Raw genomic sequence first — 24,515 nt, forward strand, 5'->3', positions numbered from 1 at the left:
ACTCAATTTCTTTGAAAAATTAGATTTTTTTTTCTTAGAGAAGGTTTTTCTACTATGACGGCTAATAAAGAGAAAATTCAACTACGACCATTGGTTGATTCAATTTCAATGCATGAGAAGTTGGGTCACGTAACCGCACTTTGCAAAATAAATAAAATACAAAGTAGCTTAATTTTGGTCAAGTTTCATTTTGTTAAAGAAAAAAATACTAAATTTTAGTTGAATTTTCAGTCGTTATTAAATAGTGACCCGTGTACCCGTTACACATAATTTCTGTATTTGCCACTGACTACGACTGTTTTTCACCTTTTCATTACATAATTCTTAAAACATGGTTACAGACTTACAGTAAGTAGTTGTACAAATTAACTAACTTCCAAGTCAACAAAAGTCAACACAAACAAAAGTGTTAGTTATGCAGTCCTCTTCAAAAATAATTGCAATTTCTCACCAATCCACAACCACAGAAATACAGAAATCAAAATGAGCTGATCAAACTCCCCTCATCCATCCTTCCATGGAACTCATTCATTTCTCACTCTTCCAAATCTTACTTCCTCTTCTCCTCTTCTCCTCAGCTTATACTATCACTGCTCAACCACCTTACTTCATCAACTGCGGCTCCACCGCCGCCGCCGCCACCACCACCACCGGCCAAACCTTTGTCGGCGACAAAAACACCGACAAAGTCCGCTTCTCGGGTCACGGAACCAAAGCCGTCAAAGACACCAACCAATCAGAATCCTTGTACCAAACAGCAAGAGTTTTCAACAAACCATCAAGTTATGACTTTGACATCACACAAACCGGCACTTATTTTCTGCGCTTACATTTCTGTCCCTTCTCTTCTTCACTTTCTGCTGCAAAATTCAATGTTTCAGCATCAGGAATTATGCTGTTACCTGAATTCACCCCTGTTAGGAACAATGTTACAGATTGTTCAACCAATACTAAGGAGTTCATCCTCACAATAAGTAATGTTAAACAGAAGTTCAGAATCTATTTCGTGCCAAGTTCATCGTCATCTATAGCTTTCGTTAATGCGATAGAAATCTTCAACACAACTTCAAACATTACAGAGGGTGTTAGTACTAGTCCTCTTGTAACACCTGCAGGAAGATTGGGAAATTACAGGGGTAAAAAATCAGAAATTCTGGAAACATTTTACAGGATTAATGTTGGGGGTGAAGAGGTAAAACCATCAAGTTACAATCTTTGGAGAAATTGGATTCCAGATGATGAGTATCTCATAAACAAAGGTGATGCAGAAAATGCAGCTGATAGAACCAGTAGTATTAACTATGTTCCTGGTGAAGCTACAAGAGATGATGCTCCACCGTCAGTTTATGGGACCGCGAAAATACTAAAAACTCCTTTAAGTTCTACCTTGATGATTCCTAACCTTACTTGGCAATTCAGTGTGAAGAAAAGAACACGGTACTTTGTTCGGGTTCATCTTTGTGATATTATAAGTGATGCAATTGGAATTTATAATTTTACCTTCTACATTTACAGTAATTTTAGTGAGGTGATTGATCCGTTAGATATTACCGGGATTGATAATCCGTTTTACAAGGATTATGTTGTTGAGAGTGGTGATTTAGGGTTCCTGAACATTAGTGTAGGACCAAATAATGCATCAGTAAGTAGGACTTATCTTTTCCTGAATGGGTTAGAAATTATGCAGGTGAAGGATGAAACTGCTGTTGAGCCTCGAGTTGACAGTGGGTCCCCGTCCCGTCTAGTTCTTGTAATCAGCTTGGTTGCATCCATAGTTGCAGTTATGGTAGTTTTGGCAGTTGTTTTCTTGCTTCAACAGAAAAGGAATAGGAAAAAGTCTGCTGAACTGCCTGAATGGGAGGTTTTGCCATTAAGTTCTCGCAACAGGAACTCAGAAACTGCATCTTCCCATGCCTCAACTTTACAGAATCTGCAATTGGGTTTGAAGATACCCTTTGTTGAAATTCAACGATTAACGAACAATTTCGACCCAGATTTGATCATCGGAGAAGGCGGGTTCGGGAAGGTGTACAAAGGAACACTGAGAAGCGGGGTAAAAGTTGCAGTAAAGAGAGGAAGTTCTGATCATGGACAAGGAATACAAGAATTCCAAACAGAGATTATGATTTTATCAACGATTCGCCACCGTCATCTTGTTTCCTTGATGGGTTACTGCTATGAAAATGAGGAGATGATACTGGTTTATGAGTTCATGGAAAAGGGTACCCTAAGAAACCACCTTTATGAAAACTCAGAAAGCAGTTCATCTTCTTCCAAAGGGATGATGCTGTCATGGAAACAAAGGGTAGAGATATGTATAGGAGCTGCAAAGGGTATTCAGTACCTTCACACTGGTACAAGCAAGGGAATCATTCATCGCGATGTAAAATCCACGAATATATTGCTTGATGAAAATTTTGTGGCTAAAGTTGCAGATTTCGGGTTATCGAGATCGGGATATTTGGAAGAAACTCATGTCAGTATATCAGCTGTGAAGGGAACTCTTGGGTATCTAGATCCAGAGTATTTCATCTGTCTGCAGCTGACGGAAAAATCTGATGTTTACTCTTTCGGGGTGCTTCTTCTTGAAGTACTTTGTGCAAGAGCTGTTATAGATCAGTCACTTCCGAAGGAGCAAGTCAATTTAGCTGATTGGGCAATGGCGTGCTATGGAAGGGGACAGCTTCAGACAATAATCGATCCACTGATCGCAGGTAAAGATGGTTGTGGGGCGGGGCGGGCCGAGCTTACGGGCCGTCGGGCTTAAGCCTAATTTTACTAAATTTAGCGTGATTTGTCGTTTGTGCCTTGTCGTGCTTTTTCCAAAAAAAATATGTGACCCGGGCCCGGCCCACGACTTCGTGCACCTAACCCATGGGTCGTCGTGTCGGGCCGGACCGTCGTGTCTAAGCCTACTTTTACTAAATTTAGCGTTTTTTGTCCTATCGTGCCTTGTCGTGCCTTTTCCAAAAAAATGCGGCTCAGGCCCGGCCCACGACTTCGTGCTCCTGACCCACAACCATCTTTAATCGCAGGTGAAATCAACCCGAATTCCTTGAAGAAGTTCTGTGAGACAGCTGAGAGGTGTTTGAAAAAAGATCCATCAGAAAGACCTCCAATGTCAGATGTATGTTGGAATCTGGAATACACACTGCAGCTTCAGAAAGCGGCTTCTGAAGAAGTGCCGTTAGACGATACCATCACTGATGTTTCCTTGAACATGCCGTTACCAGCTGTTCGGCGTTTTCCTTCTCAGAGCATTGCTGATTACGAATATGACGATAATGGCTCATTTAACACTGGTACTCAAGAAGTATTCTCGCAGCTTGCATTTGATGGTGGCAATGGGAGATGATAATGATGTTGATTAAGGTGGGAGAAAAATTCTCTCAGCAAGTAGTAATTAACTAATTATTACTACTCTAAGTAGAAGTAACTAGCTTAAGTTTCTTTTTCAAGTTATCTTGCATGAACAAATAATGCTCAAAATGAATTCATTTATTTTATTTTTTTGTATAATAAAGCTGGCACTTTGGAAAAAAAAGAGTCGGGTTTGGGATTGGTTGAATATGCTTAAAATCTAATTCCTGTTACAAGTTATGTGAAATGCAGTATTACTTAATGAATAATGATAGATGAGTCGAATTCCAGTTCGCATTGTGTTAATATCCTCAAAAGAAGAAGCTAAGAATTAAGGAATTAAAATTCACAATTTCAAAGAAGAAAAAAAATTCCAAGAATGTATGTTACTGTTAGGTCTATCACTGTTATAATTGTGTGACAGCAGGAAATTATATAGAAAATTATGGATGTCTGCCTGTCTGGCCTATTTTCTTTGCACCATAAATGGTCATTATGTCTCTATTATCCACTTATGAGGCTGATAATAAACATGGTATACAAAAAAAGTTAAAAATTGTTCTACACATCTTAATTCTTATGCTAATGCAAGGAAGTTCCCAGAAAACAGAGAAGGGTCTTAGACTCTTAGGCCATGTTTAGGTCACCGTATTTCAGGACCTTATTACTATTTCAGATCACACCAGATCAGAAAAAACAAGTTCATATCAGAAAAAATAAGGTTCAATCAATCAGACCAAACCTAACCATATCAAATCAGGACTCAGAAGAAATAAGGTGAACTAGTCGGGGCCTTAGCTAGATATTTTTAACGGTTCAGGCGGCCCGCCCACTAGGGGGGTAGAGGACCATGAATGCTATGGCTTTGTTGTTTTAATAAAAACGACAACAACCTAAAACTGTGGCGGCTTAAAGACCATCACACAATTCTTTAAAACTTAGCAAGAAGACAGTACTATACTACTTTTCAAGTCAACTGAAGTCACCCAACAAGTCCAAACAAATGAATCATACTTGCATTTTACTACCAAATAATTACCATTCAAAACGTAAACTGACCTTCTACAGTGAGATGTGATCAAACTCCCCTCTTTCATCCCACCATGATGTTGCTTCACTTCCACACTGCAGCAGCTTCTCTTTTCCTTCCCCTTCTCCTCTTCTCCTCCTCACCTTGCACGGCTGATGTGAGGCACTTGATCAACTGCGGCTCCTCCTCCACCGCTGCCTCCACCACCACCGGCCAAACATTTGTCGGAGAAGATGCAGTCACCTTCTCTCGTCACAGGAGCCGTGTCGCCTCGTCAGCAGACCCGTCTGAACTCTTGTACAAGACAGCAAGAGTTTTCACAAAACCGTCAACCTATGATTTTAACTTGGCACCAGAATTCGACACTTACTTTGTAAGATTACATTTCTATGCTTTCTCTTCTTTACTTGCTAATGCAAAATTCAATGTCTCGGCATCTGGGCATATGCTGCTGCCTGGATTCAGCCTTGGGAATATATCAAGAAATTCTTCAACAATCAAGGAGTTCATCCTCAGAGTCAACCAAACAAGGAGCTTTAAAATTTATTTTTTCCCCAATCCATCAGCTTCAGCTTTTATCAATGCCATAGAAGTGTTATCCACAACTTCAAACATCACAAAAAGTAGAGTTCGACCTTCTGTAACACCTGCAGGAAGCATGAGAGAGTACAAGGGTCAAAACACTATAGCTCTTGAAACAATTTACAGGATTAATGTTGGAGGTAGGGAGGTAAAATCATCAAGTGATCACACCCTTTGGAGGACTTGGGAGGAAGATGATACGTATCTCATCAACAAGAGTGATGCACAAAATACAAGTAAAGATCATCTGGGTTCAACAAACCCAGATGATGATGCTCCACCCGCTGTTTACGAGACGGCAAAAACATTAAAAGCTTCTGCCAAGATTACCAACCTTACTTGGAAGTTCAGTGTGAAGAAAGGCACTCAGTACTTTGTTCGGGTGCATTTCTGTGATCTCCTAAGTTCTTCAGGTGTCCTTGATACTTTTAGATTATACATTTATAGAGATTTTAGTCAGGTGATAGATCCATTGGAAGTCGAACTGAATTCTCCTTTTCACAAGGATTATGTTGTAGAGTCAGATGATCTAGAGTTTCTGAACATAAGTGTAGGACCAAACAATGCAACATCAGAAAATAATAATTTTCTTTTCTTGAATGGGGTGGAAATTATGCAGGTGAAGAATGAAACTGCTTCAGAACCCCGGTTAGGTAATGATTCACACCGAAAGCTCATAGTATTAGTCAGTTTGGTTGCATCTGCATCTGTAGTTGCCTTGACAGTAGTTCTGGCAACTATTCTTGTCTGTCTTTGTCTGAGAAAGAGGAGAAAGAATCGTACTGAATCATTTGAATGGGGAAATTTACCACTGCATGGTGGAACAAGTTCTCACAACAGGGGCTCAGAAACCTCATCTTCCCATGCAACAACTTTTCAGAACCTACAGTTAGGTTTAAGGATACCCTTAATTGAGATTCAACGAGTAACTAACAATTTTGATGCAAGTTTAATCATTGGTGAAGGTGGGTTTGGGAAGGTATACAAAGGCACGCTGAAAAACGGGATAATAGTGGCAGTGAAACGAGGCAGCCTAGATCATGGGCAAGGAGTAGCCGAATTTCAGACAGAAATCATGATTCTGTCAACAATTCGCCACCGTCATCTTGTTTCCTTGATAGGTTACTGCAGTGAGAATGGTGAGATGATACTGGTTTACGAGTTTATGGCAAAAGGGACACTAAGATATCACCTGTATGACTCTAAAGAGGGTACCAGTTCATCTACCCGAGGAATGCTGACTTGGCAACAAAGGGTACAGATCTGCATAGAGGCTGCAAAGGGTATTCAGTACCTTCACACTGGTACAAACAAGGGAATCATTCATCGTGATGTAAAATCCACGAATATATTGCTTGATGACAATTATGTGGCTAAGGTTGCTGATTTTGGGCTATCAAGATCGGGGTATTTGGAAGAAACTCATGTAAGTGTATCAGATGTGAAGGGAACTTTTGGTTATCTAGATCCAGAGTATGCTATATGCCTGCAGCTGACAGAAAAATCTGATGTGTATGCTTTTGGTGTGGTTCTTTTTGAAGTACTCTGTGCAAGACCTGCTTTAGATCCGTCACTGCCGAAGAAGCAAGTCAATTTAGCTGATTGGGCAATGGCGTGCTATGAAAGGGGACAGCTTGAGACAATAATCGATCCACTGATCGCAGGTAAAGATAGCTGCGGGCCGGACGAGCCCACGGGTCGTCAGGTCGGGCCTATGCCTAATTTTACTAAACTTAGCGTGCTTTGTCGAGTCGTGATGTGCTTTGTCGTGCTTTTTCCAAAAAAAAAAAGGCCCAGCCCAGCCCACGGCTTCATGCTCCTGACCCACACATCTTAGGAGCAGTTGTCTGTCGCGCCGTCGGGCCTAAGACTAATTATACTAAATTTAGCTTGTTTTGTCGGGTCGAGTCATGCCGTGCCTTGTCGTGCTTTTACAAAAAAAAAATGCGACCCAGGCCCGGGCCACGACTTTGTGCTCCTGACCTACAACCATCTTTAATCGCAGGTGACATCGACCCTAATTCCCTGAAGAAGTTCTGTGAGATAACAGAAAGATGTTTGAAAAAAGATGCATCGGAGAGACCTCCAATGTCGGACGTATGTTGGGGTTTGGAATACGCCCTACAGCTTCAGAAAGCGGCTTCTGAAAGAGTGCTGTTAGATGATACCATCACAGATGTTTCCTTGAACATGCCATTACCAGCTGTACGGCGCTTTCCTTCTCAGAGCATTGCTGATGACGAATATGACGATGAGTTATTAGACACTAGTAATACTGGAGAAGTATTCTCGCAGTTGGCATTTGATGATGGCACTGCGAGATAGATAATATCAAATTGTTCAAGACTTCAAGCCTTCAAGGTGACTGTTTACTTCCAGATTTCCAAGCTTCAGCTCATAACTGATACTCCCTCCGTCCCATTTTCTTCTTTATGTATTCCGTTTAGGGCGTCCCATTTTGTTCTTTACATTGAGAATCTTCCTTTTATATTATCCATTTTGTTCTGCCAAAAGTTGTGCCTAAAGATTATTTTAACCAATTAAATCCATTGGCCAGTTAATTTCTCACACATTTCCATTGGGGCATTAAAAAATTTCAGATTTTCCCAATGTCATATTTTTATAAAAGTGAAAAGTTATAAATAAACGCAATTTGCATTGTTTAACTAAATAAATAAAGTATCTCAATCCATATAAATTATTTGTTAAATCACGGGCATGATACCAAACATAAATAACAGAGGGAGTACCTTATATAGTTATCTCCATTTCTTTCTGAACGAGAAGTTTGGGAATTAAAATAGCCTTCAATAAGCAGAGAATGTTGTTCCTAAATAGAAGGTAGCTAGCTTAAATATCCCTTTTGTCATCTTTTTGGCACTTCCCCAACTGTTGGTTGTTGCAGATACAATGCTATGATTATATTGGAAGTTGTCTTTAAGGGGAAAATGGTGATTTTTTTGCCTTATATTTTCAGATATATACTGATAACAAAATGCACTGCTTAGTGTTTCTCAGGAACTCACCAGCAGTATCAACTGCAACAAAAAAAAAAAACCTTGAACACAGAGTTTTAAGCAACCCTCAGTCTCCTATAACTACAAGTTCTGACCAACTTTGCCAGATATTTTATATGTTTGAGTTTGACAACTTAGCTTAGGCTCTTTAAGATGAGATACTCCATGAACTCCTATTGATTTAAACAACAGCAATTTTCAGAAGATCAGAAGATTTTGCTCATGATTCGCCTGCTCAACGCATGGCCTATAAAGGCTATGTTTCTACCATTACTGACTCTTCAGTCATATCTACTTCCTCATTACTGACTCTTTTACATTCGATAAACTGAATCAGTGATCTTAAAAAACACAAAACTCTCCTATACAGATCGAGGAAAGAAATAAAGCTTAGTTTCGGCTATGAAATTTGATAACACAAGAGTGTGATCCTAAGAACATGTTTTAACTTCCATTTTGCTTCAGGCAGGCAGAAGAAGAAGGCAAGACAGGATTTCTAAAAACCCTACTCAACAGATTAGTAAGTCACCACTATAATTACTTGTTTTTCTAGAACTTGTACATCAACCTAGAAATTCGAAACACCCAGTCCCATTAATTTCAATCGTCTTCTCCATAGTATCTTTTTCCAGTGTGATATTTATCTCTAAGACTCCAAATATCAATTACAGCTCCACTTTAGAATAGTATATACAGTTATACACCTATCAAACAGTCTGCTTATCATTTGCTCAAATTTAAGCTCTCCTAGTAACATTGCCAGCAGATAAACTATCGTGTTTTGGCGAGAGTTGAGTAAACCAATCGTGCAAAGTATACAGCTAAGGTTAACCATATGGGGATGCAGCCATAGTGCTAAAATTGTAGCCAAGGCGCCCCCTATTCCTTCGAACCCTATAAAGATCATATTAATCCAAATTTCTCCACTGCATGAAACCAATATCATCATATTCTGTTTCTCATGACAAGCAGCTAAGCTAAAGTAAATGTTAAGTGTCAATATCCATGCTACATTGCTACTCCCTCGGTCCTTCCATCCCACTTTAACAGGCCACAATTCTATTCTGGGATGTCCCTATCCAATAGATCCCTCTCCCTCCGTCCTTCCGTCCCACTTTAATAGGCCCCAATTCTATTTTGGGATGTTCCTATCCAATATATAGAACCCTCTCATATGTAATACCACTTTGACTTTCGCGTTTGCCAATGTAAAACTTTGACCGTTAATATCTTTAATTATCTATTAGTAAAAATAATTCTTCTTTTATGATTTGAAAAGTAGACCGTACGATTAATCCAACAAACTTTATATGATAACATTTATTTTTTATATATTTGGAAAAGGAGAATCAAAGTTAATACAATGCACAAAGTCAAAGTAGTGTAACTAGTCCTAAACTGGGGATGGAGGAAGTATGAAGTAGCTTGAATCATGAATTTTATGTATAACTCTACCTTTTTTCTAGGATTTGACTTATGGTATCATAATCAGATTTTTTTTTCAACAAATGTATAAATTACGATATTTCAATTTCTTACAAAAATCAAATGTGGCCTATTACAGTGGAGGAAGTTATAACCCTAAATAGTTCCAAGTCCAAAACGTCAAAATTGAATAAGCTCTTGGGACTTGCGAGTACTACTCTACTCGACTACTGTAGTTAGAGCAAATCAATATCCTGATTATCCTCCGTCCACCACAATTAAAAACTCAAATTTAGTACCCAAAAAAAAATCAGGAGCAGATTATCCAAAAACAATAACATAAAATTATTATGTTATATGTAATAAAAATGCAATAAGCGAAAAGAGAATGGGGAATTTTTGTGCATGAACAGAACGGAATTTATGTTGCAAGTTAGAAGAAGAAGATGAAAATAGGTAGAGACTTACATTCCAGTTTCCGCCATTCCCCGAAAGTTCTGGATTTTGCGAAAGTGACAGGAGAGGGGGCTTTGGATCCTCTAAGAGTTCTAAAATGGTAGAGTTTGAGCAATATTGTCCATTTGATGAAAAATCAATGGCTCATATATTATTTTTCTAAAATCCCCCTTATTTTTTCTCATTAATATTCACTTACTGATTTTTCATTTCCACGAATATGAGTCATTGATTATAAAATGAATGGTTTAAATACAACTCTACCTTGTAGAGTTTTATTAAAACTCTAGAGGATCCGGACTCGGAGGGGAGGGCCGGAGGGGTTGTTTGCCACTTTGCCGGTTAATTAGGTCCGGTTCCGTTTTAACTTATTTTGACTTATCCACCCATTCTTTTAGAATTTCAGGCAATACAAAAAAAATAAAAAAATAAAAAATTTAGACAAAGTATAGAATAAGTTCAGCATAATATTTTCAAACACTTTCATATAAGATATATTAAGACAGATAAGTTAGACTTTGTACGGGAAAATAAGTTGAATTAAACAAAATCTTGATTATAGATCGTTATTTTTATCACAAACATCTTAAAAATTGAAGCTCTCTCTTTTTCTTCTACTCCTGCATTTTAGCTTTAACCTCTCACCTCATCCATTCCCCTTGTTACCCAAAAAAAATGAATTTCTAAAGCAGTTGCAAGTTGCAACAGGGACAGAGTAAGTAAAATCAAACTCGAGCTTCGTTGGAATCGAAATCGTAAATAATAAGGGTAACTTTATAGTTTTATTTGGATAACTTTTGTAATTTTTATGGAGAATAAGGGTAATTTTTATAGAGAATAACATTAACTTTTTACTTTACGTCTAATAAGTCATGCTTCACAATAATATTACCGTAAATCGGGGTAAGAAAGTTGCAGGGAATGGTAAGGGTGAGATTATCGCTAGTGTGAAATGGAATCTACCGTGTCAAGTCTGGTGGAGGTCCGAAAATCCAAGGCTCCACTAAGACTCCATTTTTTTCTCCAACCAAATCAAATATTTACACATTATTACACTTTATCCTACTTATTTTTTTTGGAGTTTACATGAGTTTGAGTGGGAAGAGTCTTGTGTGAGTCTGGATAATGAAAAAATATGTAAAAATCAGTGAAAATGTGATGTAGCAAAATCTGTAGTTTGAGGTTGAATATGAGGGATAAACTCACCCTACGGAGAATCCCTCCCCCAAAAGTGTCTTTAATGGAATTGAACCCTAAATTTGTTGTTGGAAAGTGGAATTGAACAGCAAACTTCTCAACTATACAAGGGCTCTGTTCTATTCGTTTTATTTTGTGTAAATTTATATAATCTGAATTTAATTGAACTTAACTTATTTTATCTTGAAAAAACTTAATTTGTATGTCAAGGCTCCATTATATTCGCCTTATTTTGTATGAATTTATATAATATGAGTCTAACTGAACTTACTTGAACTTATTTTATCTTGAAAAAAACTTAATTTGACTGCATAAACTTATTCAAAAGGTCTTGCGCGCACTAGGTGTACAATAAATTTATTGTACACCAAGATAACTTTTACCCAATTTTTTGTAACTTTAACCTAGTTTTGATTAACTTTTATATTAATAATAAAAAAGTTGACAGATAAACTTTTTAAAAGGTTAAATGATTAATTTTATACATTATTTGTCATTTTAAAGAAATAAGTTTTACTAAAATTAAAAAAATTATCACTAAAAAATACATAACTTTTACATATATAAGCTTAACTTTTACTCCGGTATACAATATTTATTGTACACCCATTGTAAATAAGAATTTGTGAAACCTATTTATGTGTTATTTTTTTTCTAAACTGAACTTATAAACTTATTTTGTCTGAAACAATTCAAAATAATTTGAACAGAACATAGTCTGAGACGATACAAAAAACTTGTTACTTGTTCATCCATGTCTATTGGTTAAGAACCATAATCCGTTTATAATACTCCCTCCGTCCCTTAATCCTCGCACTATTTTCACAATTCACTTACCCCATTTTATTTCTAGCAATGAAAACAAATGTTAGCGACTTTTTAATTTTTTTCTCCACTCCGAGGCTCAAACTCCAAAGTGGCCCACAAATCAAGACTTTCCTCCCTCACAAAACCAAAACCATCCCCCCTTCCACTCTCGCCCCCCTTTTTTCTCGCCTTTGTCAATTTCCCCCCAAAAGACCCCCCATTTTCTCTCTCCTCCCCTTCCCGACCTCCGCAACAATGGCGATTCCCGACAACCTAACCAGAGACCAGTACGTCTACATGGCGAAGCTCGCCGAACAAGCCGAACGCTACGAAGAAATGGCGAAATTCATGGACAAGCTCGTCGTCACCACCACTTCTTCCGGCGGCGAACTCACAGTGGAAGAGAGAAACCTCCTCTCCGTCGCCTACAAAAACGTGATCGGATCTCTCCGCGCCGCTTGGCGCATCGTCTCCTCCATTGAGCAGAAAGAAGAAGGTCGCAAGAACGACGACCATGTCGTTTTGGTCAGAGACTACCGCACAAAAGTTGAATCTGAGCTCTCTGACATTTGCGCTTGTATTCTCAAGATTCTGGACTCCAACCTCATTCCTACTGCTTCTGTGAGTGAGTCCAGAGTGTTCTATTTGAAGATGAAGGGAGATTATCATCGTTATTTAGCTGAGTTTAAGTCTGGTGAGGAGAGGAAATCTGCTGCTGAGGATACTATGGAAGCTTACAAAAATGCTCAGGTTTGTGTGCTTTTCTCCTTTTGATTTTCTTCGATTTCCTTGATTTTGTTGTTTTAATTAAGGTATGGATTCAGTTTTGCGGAGATCTGTTGGTTTAAATTTTGACCTAATTATTTAAATTAAAAGTGTGACTTGGATTTTTTATGTGAGATTCATCAAATATCTGATTTTAGTACTGAATATGCTGATATGTGGAAGAATCATAGAGATTCGAGTTATTACTCTGATTTTGGTACTCTATAACAGTGTATGCTGATGTGTGGAAGAATCACTGAAATTCGAGTTAGTAGTGGCAGCATAAGTGGTTAATACTAACAGAATATATTGATGGAGTGACTTGAGATTTGATGATTGAATATGCCTGTTTGATTTTTGGATATTTGAAAAGATTCATGCAGTATGATATAAATATTGATGTGTTGTGCATACGATTTGTAGTCGGATTGTTGTAGATGAAGCTTGAAACGAGAATGAGAGAAGAAGAATAGCTTGAATTGATGGATTTGAGAGTGACTTTCAATCTTGACTTGGAAGTTGGAATGTCATGAGAGGTAGGATGGAGAGAGGTACTATTGAGGATTTGGACTGGATTTTTGCTTTTCTAGAATTGAATGGAGTTTAACTTGATGGCTGGTTTCGGTATCAATTACCGAAGTGTCGCTTGTTTCGGTACCTATTACCCGATTTACCCCAAATATTGCTCGATTAGTGGTTTAGGCTCGTTTCATTTAGAACGGGGAACATGATAAAGTGAGTTAGTATTAAGGAATAGGTTTGATTTTTTCTTTTCTGGAATAGTTGGTGTAATTTGAATAGAGTTTAATTTCAAGGCTCACACTAGTTTAGCTGTTTGTCTTTATTAAGATCAGCTAGAAGCCGATGTGGAGGATTTTGATGTTATGGACGGTGCTTGTTACCATGATAGCCTTGACACTTTAGATCTGTCAAAGAGCATGCAAAAACCATGAAAAGGAAACTTAACCAGTAGGAGAAATAGTTTCCTTTGGTTTCGGCTTGACAGATTTGTCTTGCACATGTCAAATTAATCTCTGCATTGTATAAATTTCAGGGGTTTGTAGAATTATGATATGTGATTTACCTTTGCGACTGGTTTATGTTGTTTTGATCTTAGATTCCCGTCTGTTGACACATTTCAATAGTCGAAATTTGCAGTTTTATATTTATAAATAATAACTGTGATCGCATCCTGACATTGGGACTCTAGAGATTGCTTCTGAAGATACAATCTGAACTAGGCAGTGTGGATTTCCTGTGGCTAAGTTTCTCTTGTATTTCAACCTGAGTGGTTTCGGCTTAGACATAATTTTGTAGTAGTAACTACTAACTAGTAAGTTTGGAGTTTAGTGTACCTTATAATTTTTTCATTTGTTTTTCAGGAAATTGCTGTTACTGATTTGCCACCAACACATCCCATCAGATTGGGTCTTGCTCTCAACTTCTCAGTGTTCTACTATGAGATACTCAATGCTGCTGATAAAGCTTGTAGTATGGCCAAACAGGTAATCAAGCCCAACTCAGTTGTATATAACTCTAATATTTGTTTTCTTGCATCATTTGTGAGTCCTTCTTTAATGGTCAAAGTACCCAAGATTGCCTAGACTGCTTACGATTAGAAGTTCAGAACTTCATATGAATATAAGTTGAACATGCTTCCCTCCCATTCCCACATTTCTGTAACTGCAAATTATATAACATTGAGTGTAGTTTCTGATTTTTTGCTGTCAAGATGGTATTGTGCTTTCCATTAGCTGGTTATTTTCTATGTAAATGAAGTTGTATAGGTTCATTTTGCATCCGGTACTACAGACTACTAGTATGGAGGAACATGCCAAAGTTTCTGATTTCATGACATGAAAAGAGCTTTTAACTTATTGAGATTCATGTTCTGTTTATTTGTCTATGAAATGTTTATGTGGGATTTGTTTGCGGAGTTGCTAGACTTGTTGAATTAACAACCTCGAATGTATTATTCTCTACGACCTGGAATTCTTTGCGTGTCATGATCATCATTAATTCACCAAATGGAAGGAGCCAATTGTGCAGAAAGTGATTCGATATACAGTTTTAGAATTTAGAAGTTCATCTTATATTAAGCAATATAAAGTGGCGATTTACCTGAATGTATCTCCAGCAAATATTAAGCTTGTGTGTGTTCCTTCAATCAACTTTGTTATATAAATATACCTTTTCATTCATATTGTGTACTTTCAAGTTGGCAGCTTTCATGTGGTAGGTTGTCCACTAACAATTTGCTAATTTATAATTATAATGACAGGCATTTGAGGAAGCCATAGCAGAGCTGGATACATTGGGTGAAGAATCTTACAAGGACAGCACTCTGATCATGCAACTTCTGAGAGACAACCTCACCTTGTGGACATCAGACCAGGTCTGTACAGCTATGCTAAAGTCCAAATTCACATGCATTCTAGAAAATAATGAACTTCATAATTGGTTATACTCTTATATATTACTCCCTCCGTCTCAGATTAGTTTTTTTACACTTTATATTTTCATTTGTCCCACATTAAATTTTTACACTTCTATTTTATGAAAATACCCCCACATTATTTAATACCTCTCTCTTCCCACTGCCAAAACGATAGGGCCCACACCCTCATATTCAATTAAAAAAAACTATGTACACCATACTTTTTCACATCTACTTTTCTAATAAAACAATATTTCGTATTTGATAACCAAATAACAACAAATTATCTCCTAAAACTTTGTGCGCTGATAAATGTCAAAACTAATTTGGGATAAAGATGGTCGTGACCCGGCCCGACCTGACCCAACCCGGAAAAAGCCCTGCCTGGGCACGGGCATGAAAAAAGCACGTCCCCGCACGAAGTCGTGGGCCGGGCCTGAGCTACATTTTTTGGAAAAAGCACGACAAGGCACGACTCGACACAGCACTCTAAATTTAGTAGAGGCTTAGCTGCCACAAAAGCCCGTGGGCATGGGTCCAGTTTTGAAATGTTTGGCCCGGCCTGATACAATGTGGGTTTCGCATGGGCCTTGCCGTTTAGACACACCGTCCATGGGCTCGGCCCGAAGCCCGACCCACGTCCATCTTTAATCTGGGATAGAGGGAGTACTCCGTAGTCTATTATTTCATCGGGCAGTCATTTTGTCATGCTAATAATTTGATTCTTTAAATAAGAGTTGAGTATCCTAGTTTGTTTAACCATTTCCCCATATTTCTGCAGGATCAATTGGACGAATCATAGAAGACGTAAAGCCCTGGTGAATGTGGTTAATAGGTTGCGTTAATTATTTTGTTTCTTGTTTGAAGATGTTGCCGTCTTGTTACATGGTATTCACGTATTGCACATGAAACTATGTTTCATTTTGGACCCCTTATAATGGATCTTCTGTTATTTTATTTGGTGTTTTTAACTTCTTGATATAACTTGAGAAGGTTTGGATAAAGTTTTTCGCCTTGAAGAGGCACATACCAAGCCCAGGTCCAGGTAGATGGCGGGTTGAATCTACTTCATATGTTGAGATGAGATCCACATCAATCGTCGATTGTCAATTTTACATGATCACACCTTTTTTCCCTTTCGCAATTTTTTCACACCTGCGCATGTCTGCAACCATGACCTTAATTCAGCATCTTCCAATCAAAATGTTTGACTAGTTATGACGATGAACTTCAACTCAGGATTTTCTCTTCCTTAGTTCTCCGTGTTTACCTTATCTCCTTTCTTTTGGCATTCTCTGGCAGCTTAAACCTCAAGAATTTTCTCTTCACTGATGATCGATCAACCTGTATATTGATTTACCTGATCTATCACCTGCTATGGGGTGTCCGAGGTACATATTTATTCTTGAATCTTGGTAAAAAATGAACTTGGATTCTGAATTTAGATATAAGTATTTGAATTTTTTGTCATTTAATACCTTAAAAAACCAGTTTTTTTGAAAAGATAAACAGAGAGATCTTGAACCCCTCTCGTCGCCGTTGCAACCAACCACCGAAGTCCTTCGTCTCCTTCTTCTACTTTCACTCCGGTGTTGCCGCAGAACCAATACCAACAACTGTGGTGGCTACAACAACCCAACGAAGTAATTAATTTGCCTAAAATTGTGGTATAATTGTCGTATGAAATTGCTAACTAAATCAAAATTAATACTTGCTAGTTTAAATTGTTTTAATGGTTGCATAAATCCAGATTAGTAGGAGTAATGGAGTATGAATTATTCTTGTAGTTGTTAATTGCTCCGCCGTTACCATCATCAAAAAAAATAAGCCTATGCATCACCATTACCATCAACAACAACAAGAAAAATCGTTTATCTGAAGACAGCTCCCCAAATGTAATTTTTTGGGGTTCATAGCTTGTCTAGTGTGAGTTTCTCCTTGTCAAAGGGGAGAGACTATGAGTATCCTTTTTTTTGGGTACGGAGTCATCTGTAGTGGCTCAGTTTGTGTGTGAGTTTTTTGCTCACAGTACCGGGTCAACCAGTTCGTGTTTTTACCACCCTTCTGTCTCTTTCTTCGTCTTATAAGTTCCACAAGGTTAAGGGGTATTCGAGGTGTTATTTGCCCAAGCCGCAACACAAGTGGAAAAGGGAATGGGACTGTGCAAGATAAGGCCATCATTCAACGGCCAACGGATAAGGAGGCTACTATCGTCGTAGTTTATCTTGGTTCTTGCAAGCAGTTTGTATTATGTAATAGAACTCATATAAGAAGCTTTGAATGTATGAGGGTCTTCTTCGGCCCCAAAACTTTGCTAATGAGTTTTAGGTTGTAATTTGTTACTCTTTGTTTTATGTAAGTTAAGCATATGTCAAACAACAAGAATAATCTCATAGTTGAGTAAGAGGGTGAAGCATAATAACTCGTTGACAACAATTACAATCAGGCATTTTGTCGAAGTATTGTCAATTTTGTCATAGACTCATATTTGTTCAAAATGAGAAATTGTTGTTGTGATGGGTTTTGGAGGTTATAATTTGATATTAGGTAATTTTCTTTTTATTTCAAAAAAAAATATTGGTAAAATATATATAAAATATTTCCACAATATTTCTCAATGAGTCCGCCAAAATATTCCCAAAGATTTCACCAAAAATTAGACAACTACTCGTTGCACATTTGAGTGAAGAGTCCTCCAATATCTTTGACTACTGATCTTTATAAGGAGAATAGAAACATCTAACAAAATTCTGAGGAAGAAGAAATAAATATTCACCCCCTACTTTTACTCATCTATCTACTCATCAAAATATCAAATCATTATTTTCTTAAGTAACTTTACTTAAAAACAAGATATTACAAAGAAAGTTTGTGGTAATCAAATCTTTTTCAAAAAAAAATCCTATACGAAATATATTACGTAATCAATAGCAGGATCTCACTAGTCATTACTGAAGCTCCTTATTCTATGTCGTGATCTTTTCTAAAGTGACTAGTTTTTTATGCTTGAAAATTAAAAGTGCACACACAATAATACTTAATTGTTTAATTATTTTTTACTCTGTAAATTAATATTTTTCCTAATTTTAACATTTAGAGATTTTGGCAAATGTCTTTTAAATTGATTTCCTTCTATATTGTAATATAAAATGGTTTTTTTTCTTTTCTGATTTAATTAAAAGGTAAAATAGAAAATCATTTTTGTGACGCCGCCTCAGGCGTTCCCTTATATAATAGAGATACATTATATTAAACGACATTGTAAGATTTTCACTCCGAAACAAACAATCCTCTCTCATTTCCATCATATCCTATCATCAATGGCCAATAACAACAACGAGACAGGGGATAATAGCAAGGAGGTAGTAATCAGGAAGCGAAGCAATGGGAGAAGGAAGATCCCTATAGAGAGAATAACAGACCCGAATAGGAAACACGTTACGTTCTCCAAACGGCGCATAGGGCTATTCAAGAAAGGCAGTGAGCTTTGTGCACTATGTGGGGTGGAAATGGCCATTTTGACTTTCTCTGAGAGGGGAAAGCTTTTCTGCTTTGGCCACCCTAACTCTGACAGTGTCATCCACCGTTACCTAACTTGTGGGTCCCGCTGTCTAAATGAACGAGATGAGTGTGAGTTGAATTTAATGTTGCAAGAGAAAAACAGACAACATAAGGAGATCAAGAGGAAGATTGATGAGAAAAAGAAGTTCAATGATCATTACAAAAAAAAGGAAGATTGTGGATTTTGGTGGGAGGAAGCTAATGTTAATGAAATGGGGTTGAATGAACTTGAACAGTTTAAGGGTTGTCTTATGGAACTTAGGAATAATGTTGCCAAGAAAGCCGATGAACTTACAAGGACATCTTTGGTATACTCATCAAGCCAAATAGGTAATAGTATTGTTTTTGATCAATTAGACACTAATCACAACAAGATAAGTAGTTTAGGTTGTAATCCTTTTGAATCTAGTATTCAGAATTTTGAGAATCCTATCATGATGAGCAATAGCAACCATCTCATAGCAATGGAGGATAGGGATGCCAATGCAGATGTTGTTTCCCAAAGCTTCAAATTTAGGTCCATGAATGAAATTAATATGGAAGAAAGTGGTCAAGATATTACCCATTTTTCCAATCTGTCTCAAAAAAGGATGGGGGGTTTGCAACTTTTCTGTGATGAATCAATATAATCAGGTGTCGGCGAAGGAGGATCACAAAGGTAGTTTTACCAGTCTAGGTGATGTGCAACTCTAAGGCCAAGGGTGTCTTTTGCTTTTCTTTTGACTAATTGAGGCTAAGGTACTAGAAGTATTATTATTACTATAAATCTTCAAATTTCAGTTGGTGGTACAGAAAGTATTTGATGCTCATAATTTATGTTTAAATAAGGATGTCAATTATTAGATAATTGCATTCCGAGTTTAGTGAACTTCTGTCAAAGTATTGAAATGTTACTATGTCTTTTGAATCATTTGAACTGTAGCTAGTATTTCATTTATTTTATTTTTTTAGTTGCAAAGCTAGTGGAGTATTTCATTTGTGATTGCATTATTGCTCATACATATATGTTACAATAAATATAGGCAGGTACACTACTTGTTTGGTTAACAGTAACAGAAGTTCAGAACAATACTACATGAGCTAGCCAGAAGATGAGAATGGTTTCATGCCTATCCAAGGGAAATATAATTATGATACTTCAGATACTAATAACAGAAAAAAGTCAGAAATTATAGTGGCTTGGTGTTTAGAGAGATCATCCGGGAATGAGACTTATGAGAGAGCAGTAATCAGTCAGGTGGTGAGGCAGATTGAACAGCAAGAGGAGCAGGGTTAAAGATGAGTTTTCTTCTTCTTCTTTACATGAAGAGTTAACTCTTAAAGATTTAAGTTAAAATGAGTTAGTATTTCAGAAGAAAACAGCATGGGTACTTTAATGAAATTCAGATACCAAATTTCAGGATTTTAAAAAAAAGGCAGCATATCAAATTTCAAGACTGCAGCATATTTTTGACTCCTTGCTTACTTTGATTCAAGCTTGATTTCTAAGATCTATTAATCTGTTTGTTTAAAATTTTATACCACTAATTTATTTTTGAGTTAATTTGACTATATGTAGGAGATTACAATTACCAAGAAATTGTACATTACAATAATCATTTCTTGGAAAGTCTGTTTAGGTGACTTGGAGTAGAAAACTAGACTTTGCATTAGGAAATTGTGTCTATAAGGTTAGTTGTTGTTTCTGTTTAGACATATGCACACATAAACTAAATCCAGGGGATGGAGGGGTGTAAGAACTGCGCCTCAGTGTCACGGTCCGAGTGTTTTGACACCGGATCCGTGCGGCGCGCTCTTGCCTATGGGACGGCAAGGGCGCAAGCCTTGTGCGGAAAGTGAATCTCAAGGCTCGGGGCACGAGCGGATGTCTGCCTTAGAATGGGCACTCTTGCCTATTAGCGACAAGAGCGAGGGTCGAGGGTCGATCGGGGCGCTTGTGTGCGCACAGCAGGCACAAGCGGGACCGACGACGAGAGTGTATCTGTTTTGCAAGGGATTTTGATGGGTCTTGGAAAGCTTAAAAGCATGCGACAGCACAATATCTATAAAGGCTAGCAACAACACATGAATTAAGCAAAGGCAACTTCTGATGAGAGGTATTGGTTCATACCCCTCATAGAGGTTTATTTTGAATTAGCTAAATTGTCCCAGTGAACACTGGAATTACAGTAACATAATAATTCTTCCTAAAGCCTAGAAAACTATTAGAAAGATCCTAGAAAGCAATAGAAAGGAGAAATACAAGTAAAGGAAGGTTGGATTCTAACACTCAGCGTCCTTTTGGAAGCGCATAAGTGCCCTCCCCTGCATCTCTTTGAAAGTGCCTCACCTAGACTAAAGATGGCTGTGGGCCTGGCCAGGTCTGGCCGTGGGCTTGATCGGGTCCGGCCCACGCCAATCCCATTCTACGCTGGGCCGGGTCGGACCGAAAGTTTCAAACCATGGCCCAAGCCCACGAGCCGTCGTGCCTAAGCCTAATTAGACTAAATTTAGCATGCATTGTCGTGCTTTTTTCAAAAAAAAATGAGGTCGGGCCGACCCACGACTTCGTGCTCATGTCGGGCCTGCTTTTTTCATGCCTGGGCCGGGCCGGCACACAACCATCTTTAACATAGACTAATAAAGGCGCTTGACACAAATCACCCTGCACCTCAGCTTCTAGGTGTGTCTTTATACACTCCTGATGATAGGAGTGAAGCCTATAATGACTAAAAGAAAAGGCTAACTAAAGAGCGGAGTTGTAGAAGCAGATAAAATTTATCTCTCACCTGTTAGGAAGAGTATAGGGAGTTCCATATCAGACGAGGAAAGCATAGCTTGCCTGTCACCTCTAGAAATACAAAAATGTCATCCTAAAATCTTACCAAGGACTAGAGTTTGACTGGTTTCAATATTCATGCTCCTTCTTAGAAGATCATAGTCACTTCTGATTTTCCCATCCTAACTCACCACCAAGTCCGGGCTGCTGAGAGTCCTCTTTCAAGGAAATTCTCTCAAACACAACTCCGACAAGCATGAATATGAACACATGTTTTACAGCCTAAAAGGCAGTTCGTAGAACACAGTCCAATATAGATAGCCCCAAACAAATAAACTAATCAAGTTACGTAATGCCTCAAAAACTTGCCTACACTAGGGTCAAAAGCTGGAAAACAAGTAGTGCAAAACAAGACTTGTAATCATCTACTCATATTATTTCGCCAAAACCTTACAAAGTACTTTGAACTGTACAGACAATGTACTAGCAGGGTAGCATCTCTGATTCTCAGGAAAAAAACCGAAACCTTTAACCCAGCTATCTAGTGCAACTACATCGTATCCTCCAATAATGCCACTTAAGGCACTGTTTTTATCTACCCGATTTATTTTCGCAAAACCTTTCAAACTACTTTGAACTGTACTGACAATGTATTAGCAGGATAATATCTCCGATTCTCGGGAAAAGGCCGACTCGTATCCAATTCTCTAATAACATCATACCCTTCCAATGTAATAATATTGGCAAAAATACATACAGATACACATGATTGTAAAATGCATACTGTCACAACTCACAACTCAGACGATTTGGAACAACATCAAAACCAAGTACGCAACAACTTCCATTTTGTGAAATAAGAATTCACACTAAGTATAATTTCGTGTGTTTTTGTCATCCAAACAACCTTCCAATCTACATGAAGTACACCCCTTCCCTTGTAGCTTACGGCCTCACGGCCAGGGTCATTGAATTTCCTCTTAATATTCATCGCAAATTCCCCTTGAAATAAGTATGATCCAGCTTCCTTTCGTGTGAGACTAAGCCAAGCATGTCTGATATTAAGGATAACTATCCAACCTCTAAAAACTCTAATGTCATAGCAATACTCCATCCATTTTTCTGATACCTGTGTCTTTTGATGTTGAACTTTACCTCTAATTTCTTTGGAAATACGGTAAATTGCTAGATACATATTGAAATGTGAGCTTTTCAAGAAGCCTAGGCGTCTTGTGTTATGAAGCCAAACACTCAGTTGGTTGAAGTCATAGATACAGCTAGAGTCCATAGTCTCTAGACCGCATTCATTTCGTGCACAATACTTCAATGCTCCCAAAAGGCACCATAGATTGCGCAATTGATATAGGTTCATACCGCCATCCATGAAACTCAACCTAAATTCTAACTATTCAGCCTAAATTCCAACTATTCAACCTAAATTCTCAGTATTCAACCTAAGTTCTAATTGCTTGAACATTATCCCTAACAAGAGTAATAAAATTTGAAGGAAAAAAATTGCAAAACAATTAACAATCAAAATTGTCAATAATTAGCACACCACACGCAATCTAGCTTCAACTCATTATATTCCAAGAAATCAATAACATTTTAACAAAATATTCTTAAAAATTAGCCGAAAATTTGTAAAATTTTAACTGAAAAACACTAAAAATTACCTGCTGCACCGCAAAATGAGGTTATTATTGCAGGATCACGCATTTTCTCTCTCCGTTCTCCCTTGATAATTATGCAATTCAGCTTCCTGTTCATCATTTTTGCACAAATTATTCAACAATCCAACGAAATCGTAAGAAAATTTGCTAAATATGGAAATGGAAGCATACCTCACTGTTGAGTAGCCAACTGTGTGATTTTCTCTCTCCGTTCTCCCTTGATAATTATGCAATCAGCTTCCTGTTCATTATGTTTGCACAAATTGTTCAACAATTCAACGAAATTATAAGAAAAATTGCTGAATGAAGTATGGAAATCGAACTATGGAAGCATACCTCAATGTTGAGTAGCGAACTGTGTGATTTTCTCTCTCCTCTTTCTGTAGAAAATTATCGCCATTTTTTCTCATTTCTGTGTCGTAGGAATTGCAGAGGAAAATATGGATTGAGAACTTTTACTCTCTTTTATTTCGTTTTTCAACTGGATTAATTAAGCAACAATTTTCCGCCTGTTGCGTGTTTCGTAACTAACTGAAAAACTGCTCCACAAAATTAACGAGGGGACCTAAATAGTAAATTTGTGAATACAGTTGGTTTCTAAATACAGATTCATTATGATTTATATCCTAATTTACCCCTATTAGCATAAAACATCCTAATTTACCAATGATTAATTGATTACCATACGAGTAGCTATATGATAAAAGGGTAACTATATGATAAAAAAAAAACCTACCTGCGTGTCGGATCCTCGACGCTCGGATAGCTAAGGTATGAACAACACTTTATTTTAGTCTAAAATCATGAATAATTTCACAATTTAGCCTAGTCAGACACTTAAATACATACTCGTGTCCGACTCTAGAAACCGAGTCTGAATAACATAGCTCCCTCACCAATTAAGACTAAACCTTTTAAGATTTCAATGATAAGCCAAAATCAACAACATTTACTTAATGGTAATTTTTTTCTCCCTAGTCAATTGATCAGACTCCTTTATTTTCAATTAAGCAATGAAGTCAGATTGATATCAAATATGTATGAGCATGGTTGCACAAGACAACGGAAGAATACATTTTCCTTTTTTATATCTTTAGATAAGTTAGGGTACAGTGTTTACAGAAGACTTTATATCTTTCCATAAAATTATAAATAAAATATAAATAAAAAGAGAGGTTGCTTTGTTTTCATTTCATTTCATCAATATGAAAACAACCCATAGATTATTCTCTTAGCACCTCAAATAGTGCGGCTAATAACAACAAATGCATCACCTAATCATTTAACTGGGACACGTAATAAGGACAACACACACAAGATGATAAAACAGTCATGTGCACATAATTACATGTTAATTCTCTTTGATTGTTGGAGCATTTGACGAGTACAGAATAGAATGGAGGCATGATTATTCTTTATGTCAACATGTAGAAAAAAAGAATTAGGT

At 37.4% G+C, this 24,515-nt stretch overlaps 4 protein-coding genes and 1 long non-coding RNA gene across 9 annotated transcripts; 4 read left to right on the forward strand and 1 right to left on the reverse strand.

The window, feature by feature from the left end:
* Window positions 1-278: 278 nt before the first annotated feature.
* LOC130468124 (uncharacterized) lies at window positions 279-23,658 on the reverse strand. Of its 5 annotated transcripts, none has more exons than XR_008928529.1 (6): window positions 23,405-23,658; window positions 23,240-23,309; window positions 23,072-23,157; window positions 4,761-5,037; window positions 4,420-4,684; window positions 279-1,109 (listed from the first exon to the last, which is right to left on the reverse strand). It is a non-coding gene; the product is annotated as an uncharacterized lncRNA (long non-coding RNA). The 5 variants fall into 5 exon arrangements; XR_008928533.1 differs by lacking the exons at window positions 279-1,109; window positions 4,420-4,684; window positions 4,761-5,037 and adding exons at window positions 16,105-16,241; window positions 16,347-16,448; window positions 16,555-16,701 and having other exon boundaries at window positions 23,405-23,651; XR_008928532.1 differs by lacking the exons at window positions 279-1,109; window positions 4,420-4,684; window positions 4,761-5,037 and adding exons at window positions 16,105-16,241; window positions 16,347-16,701 and having other exon boundaries at window positions 23,405-23,654.
* LOC110801052 (probable receptor-like protein kinase At5g24010) lies at window positions 518-3,544 on the forward strand. Its single transcript, XM_022006398.2, has 2 exons — window positions 518-2,714; window positions 3,036-3,544. The coding sequence occupies exons 1-2, from the start codon at window positions 518-520 to the stop codon at window positions 3,353-3,355; spliced, it is 2,517 nt and encodes an 838-aa protein (XP_021862090.1). The 3' UTR covers window positions 3,356-3,544.
* On the forward strand, window positions 4,370-7,540 carry LOC110800964 (probable receptor-like protein kinase At2g23200). The gene is made up of 2 exons (XM_022006301.2): window positions 4,370-6,636; window positions 6,978-7,540. Exons 1-2 carry the CDS (start codon window positions 4,464-4,466, stop codon window positions 7,295-7,297), a joined length of 2,493 nt encoding a protein of 830 aa, XP_021861993.1. The 5' UTR covers window positions 4,370-4,463; the 3' UTR covers window positions 7,298-7,540.
* LOC110800877 (14-3-3 protein 1-like) lies at window positions 11,908-16,033 on the forward strand. Its single transcript, XM_022006230.2, has 4 exons — window positions 11,908-12,624; window positions 14,022-14,144; window positions 14,921-15,034; window positions 15,858-16,033. The coding sequence occupies exons 1-4, from the start codon at window positions 11,923-11,925 to the stop codon at window positions 15,876-15,878; spliced, it is 960 nt and encodes a 319-aa protein (XP_021861922.2). The 5' UTR covers window positions 11,908-11,922; the 3' UTR covers window positions 15,879-16,033.
* On the forward strand, window positions 16,697-19,344 carry LOC110784251 (agamous-like MADS-box protein AGL61). The gene has a single exon (XM_056837888.1). It carries the CDS (start codon window positions 18,397-18,399, stop codon window positions 19,264-19,266), a length of 870 nt encoding a protein of 289 aa, XP_056693866.1. The 5' UTR covers window positions 16,697-18,396; the 3' UTR covers window positions 19,267-19,344.
* Window positions 23,659-24,515: the final 857 nt, after the last annotated feature.

The sequence above is a fragment of the Spinacia oleracea genome, chromosome 2 (assembly GCF_020520425.1).
Source record: "Spinacia oleracea cultivar Varoflay chromosome 2, BTI_SOV_V1, whole genome shotgun sequence".
NCBI classification, from domain to species: Eukaryota; Viridiplantae; Streptophyta; class Magnoliopsida; order Caryophyllales; family Amaranthaceae; genus Spinacia; species Spinacia oleracea.

Excerpts from the sequence above, each read along its gene's own strand:
- LOC110801052 (XM_022006398.2), top strand. The coding sequence starts at position 518 with ATGGAACTCATTCATTTCTCACTCTTCCAAATCTTACTTCCTCTTCTC. Across the intron at positions 2,715-3,035 it reads AATCGATCCACTGATCGCAG|GTGAAATCAACCCGAATTCC; the intron begins GTAAAGATGGTT and ends CTTTAATCGCAG.
- LOC110800964 (XM_022006301.2), top strand. The coding sequence starts at position 4,464 with ATGATGTTGCTTCACTTCCACACTGCAGCAGCTTCTCTTTTCCTTCCC. Across the intron at positions 6,637-6,977 it reads AATCGATCCACTGATCGCAG|GTGACATCGACCCTAATTCC; the intron begins GTAAAGATAGCT and ends CTTTAATCGCAG.
- LOC110800877 (XM_022006230.2), top strand. The coding sequence starts at position 11,923 with ATGAAAACAAATGTTAGCGACTTTTTAATTTTTTTCTCCACTCCGAGG. Across the intron at positions 14,145-14,920 it reads CTTGTAGTATGGCCAAACAG|GCATTTGAGGAAGCCATAGC; the intron begins GTAATCAAGCCC and ends TTATAATGACAG. Across the intron at positions 15,035-15,857 it reads CCTTGTGGACATCAGACCAG|GATCAATTGGACGAATCATA; the intron begins GTCTGTACAGCT and ends ATATTTCTGCAG.
- LOC110784251 (XM_056837888.1), top strand. The coding sequence starts at position 18,397 with ATGGCCAATAACAACAACGAGACAGGGGATAATAGCAAGGAGGTAGTA.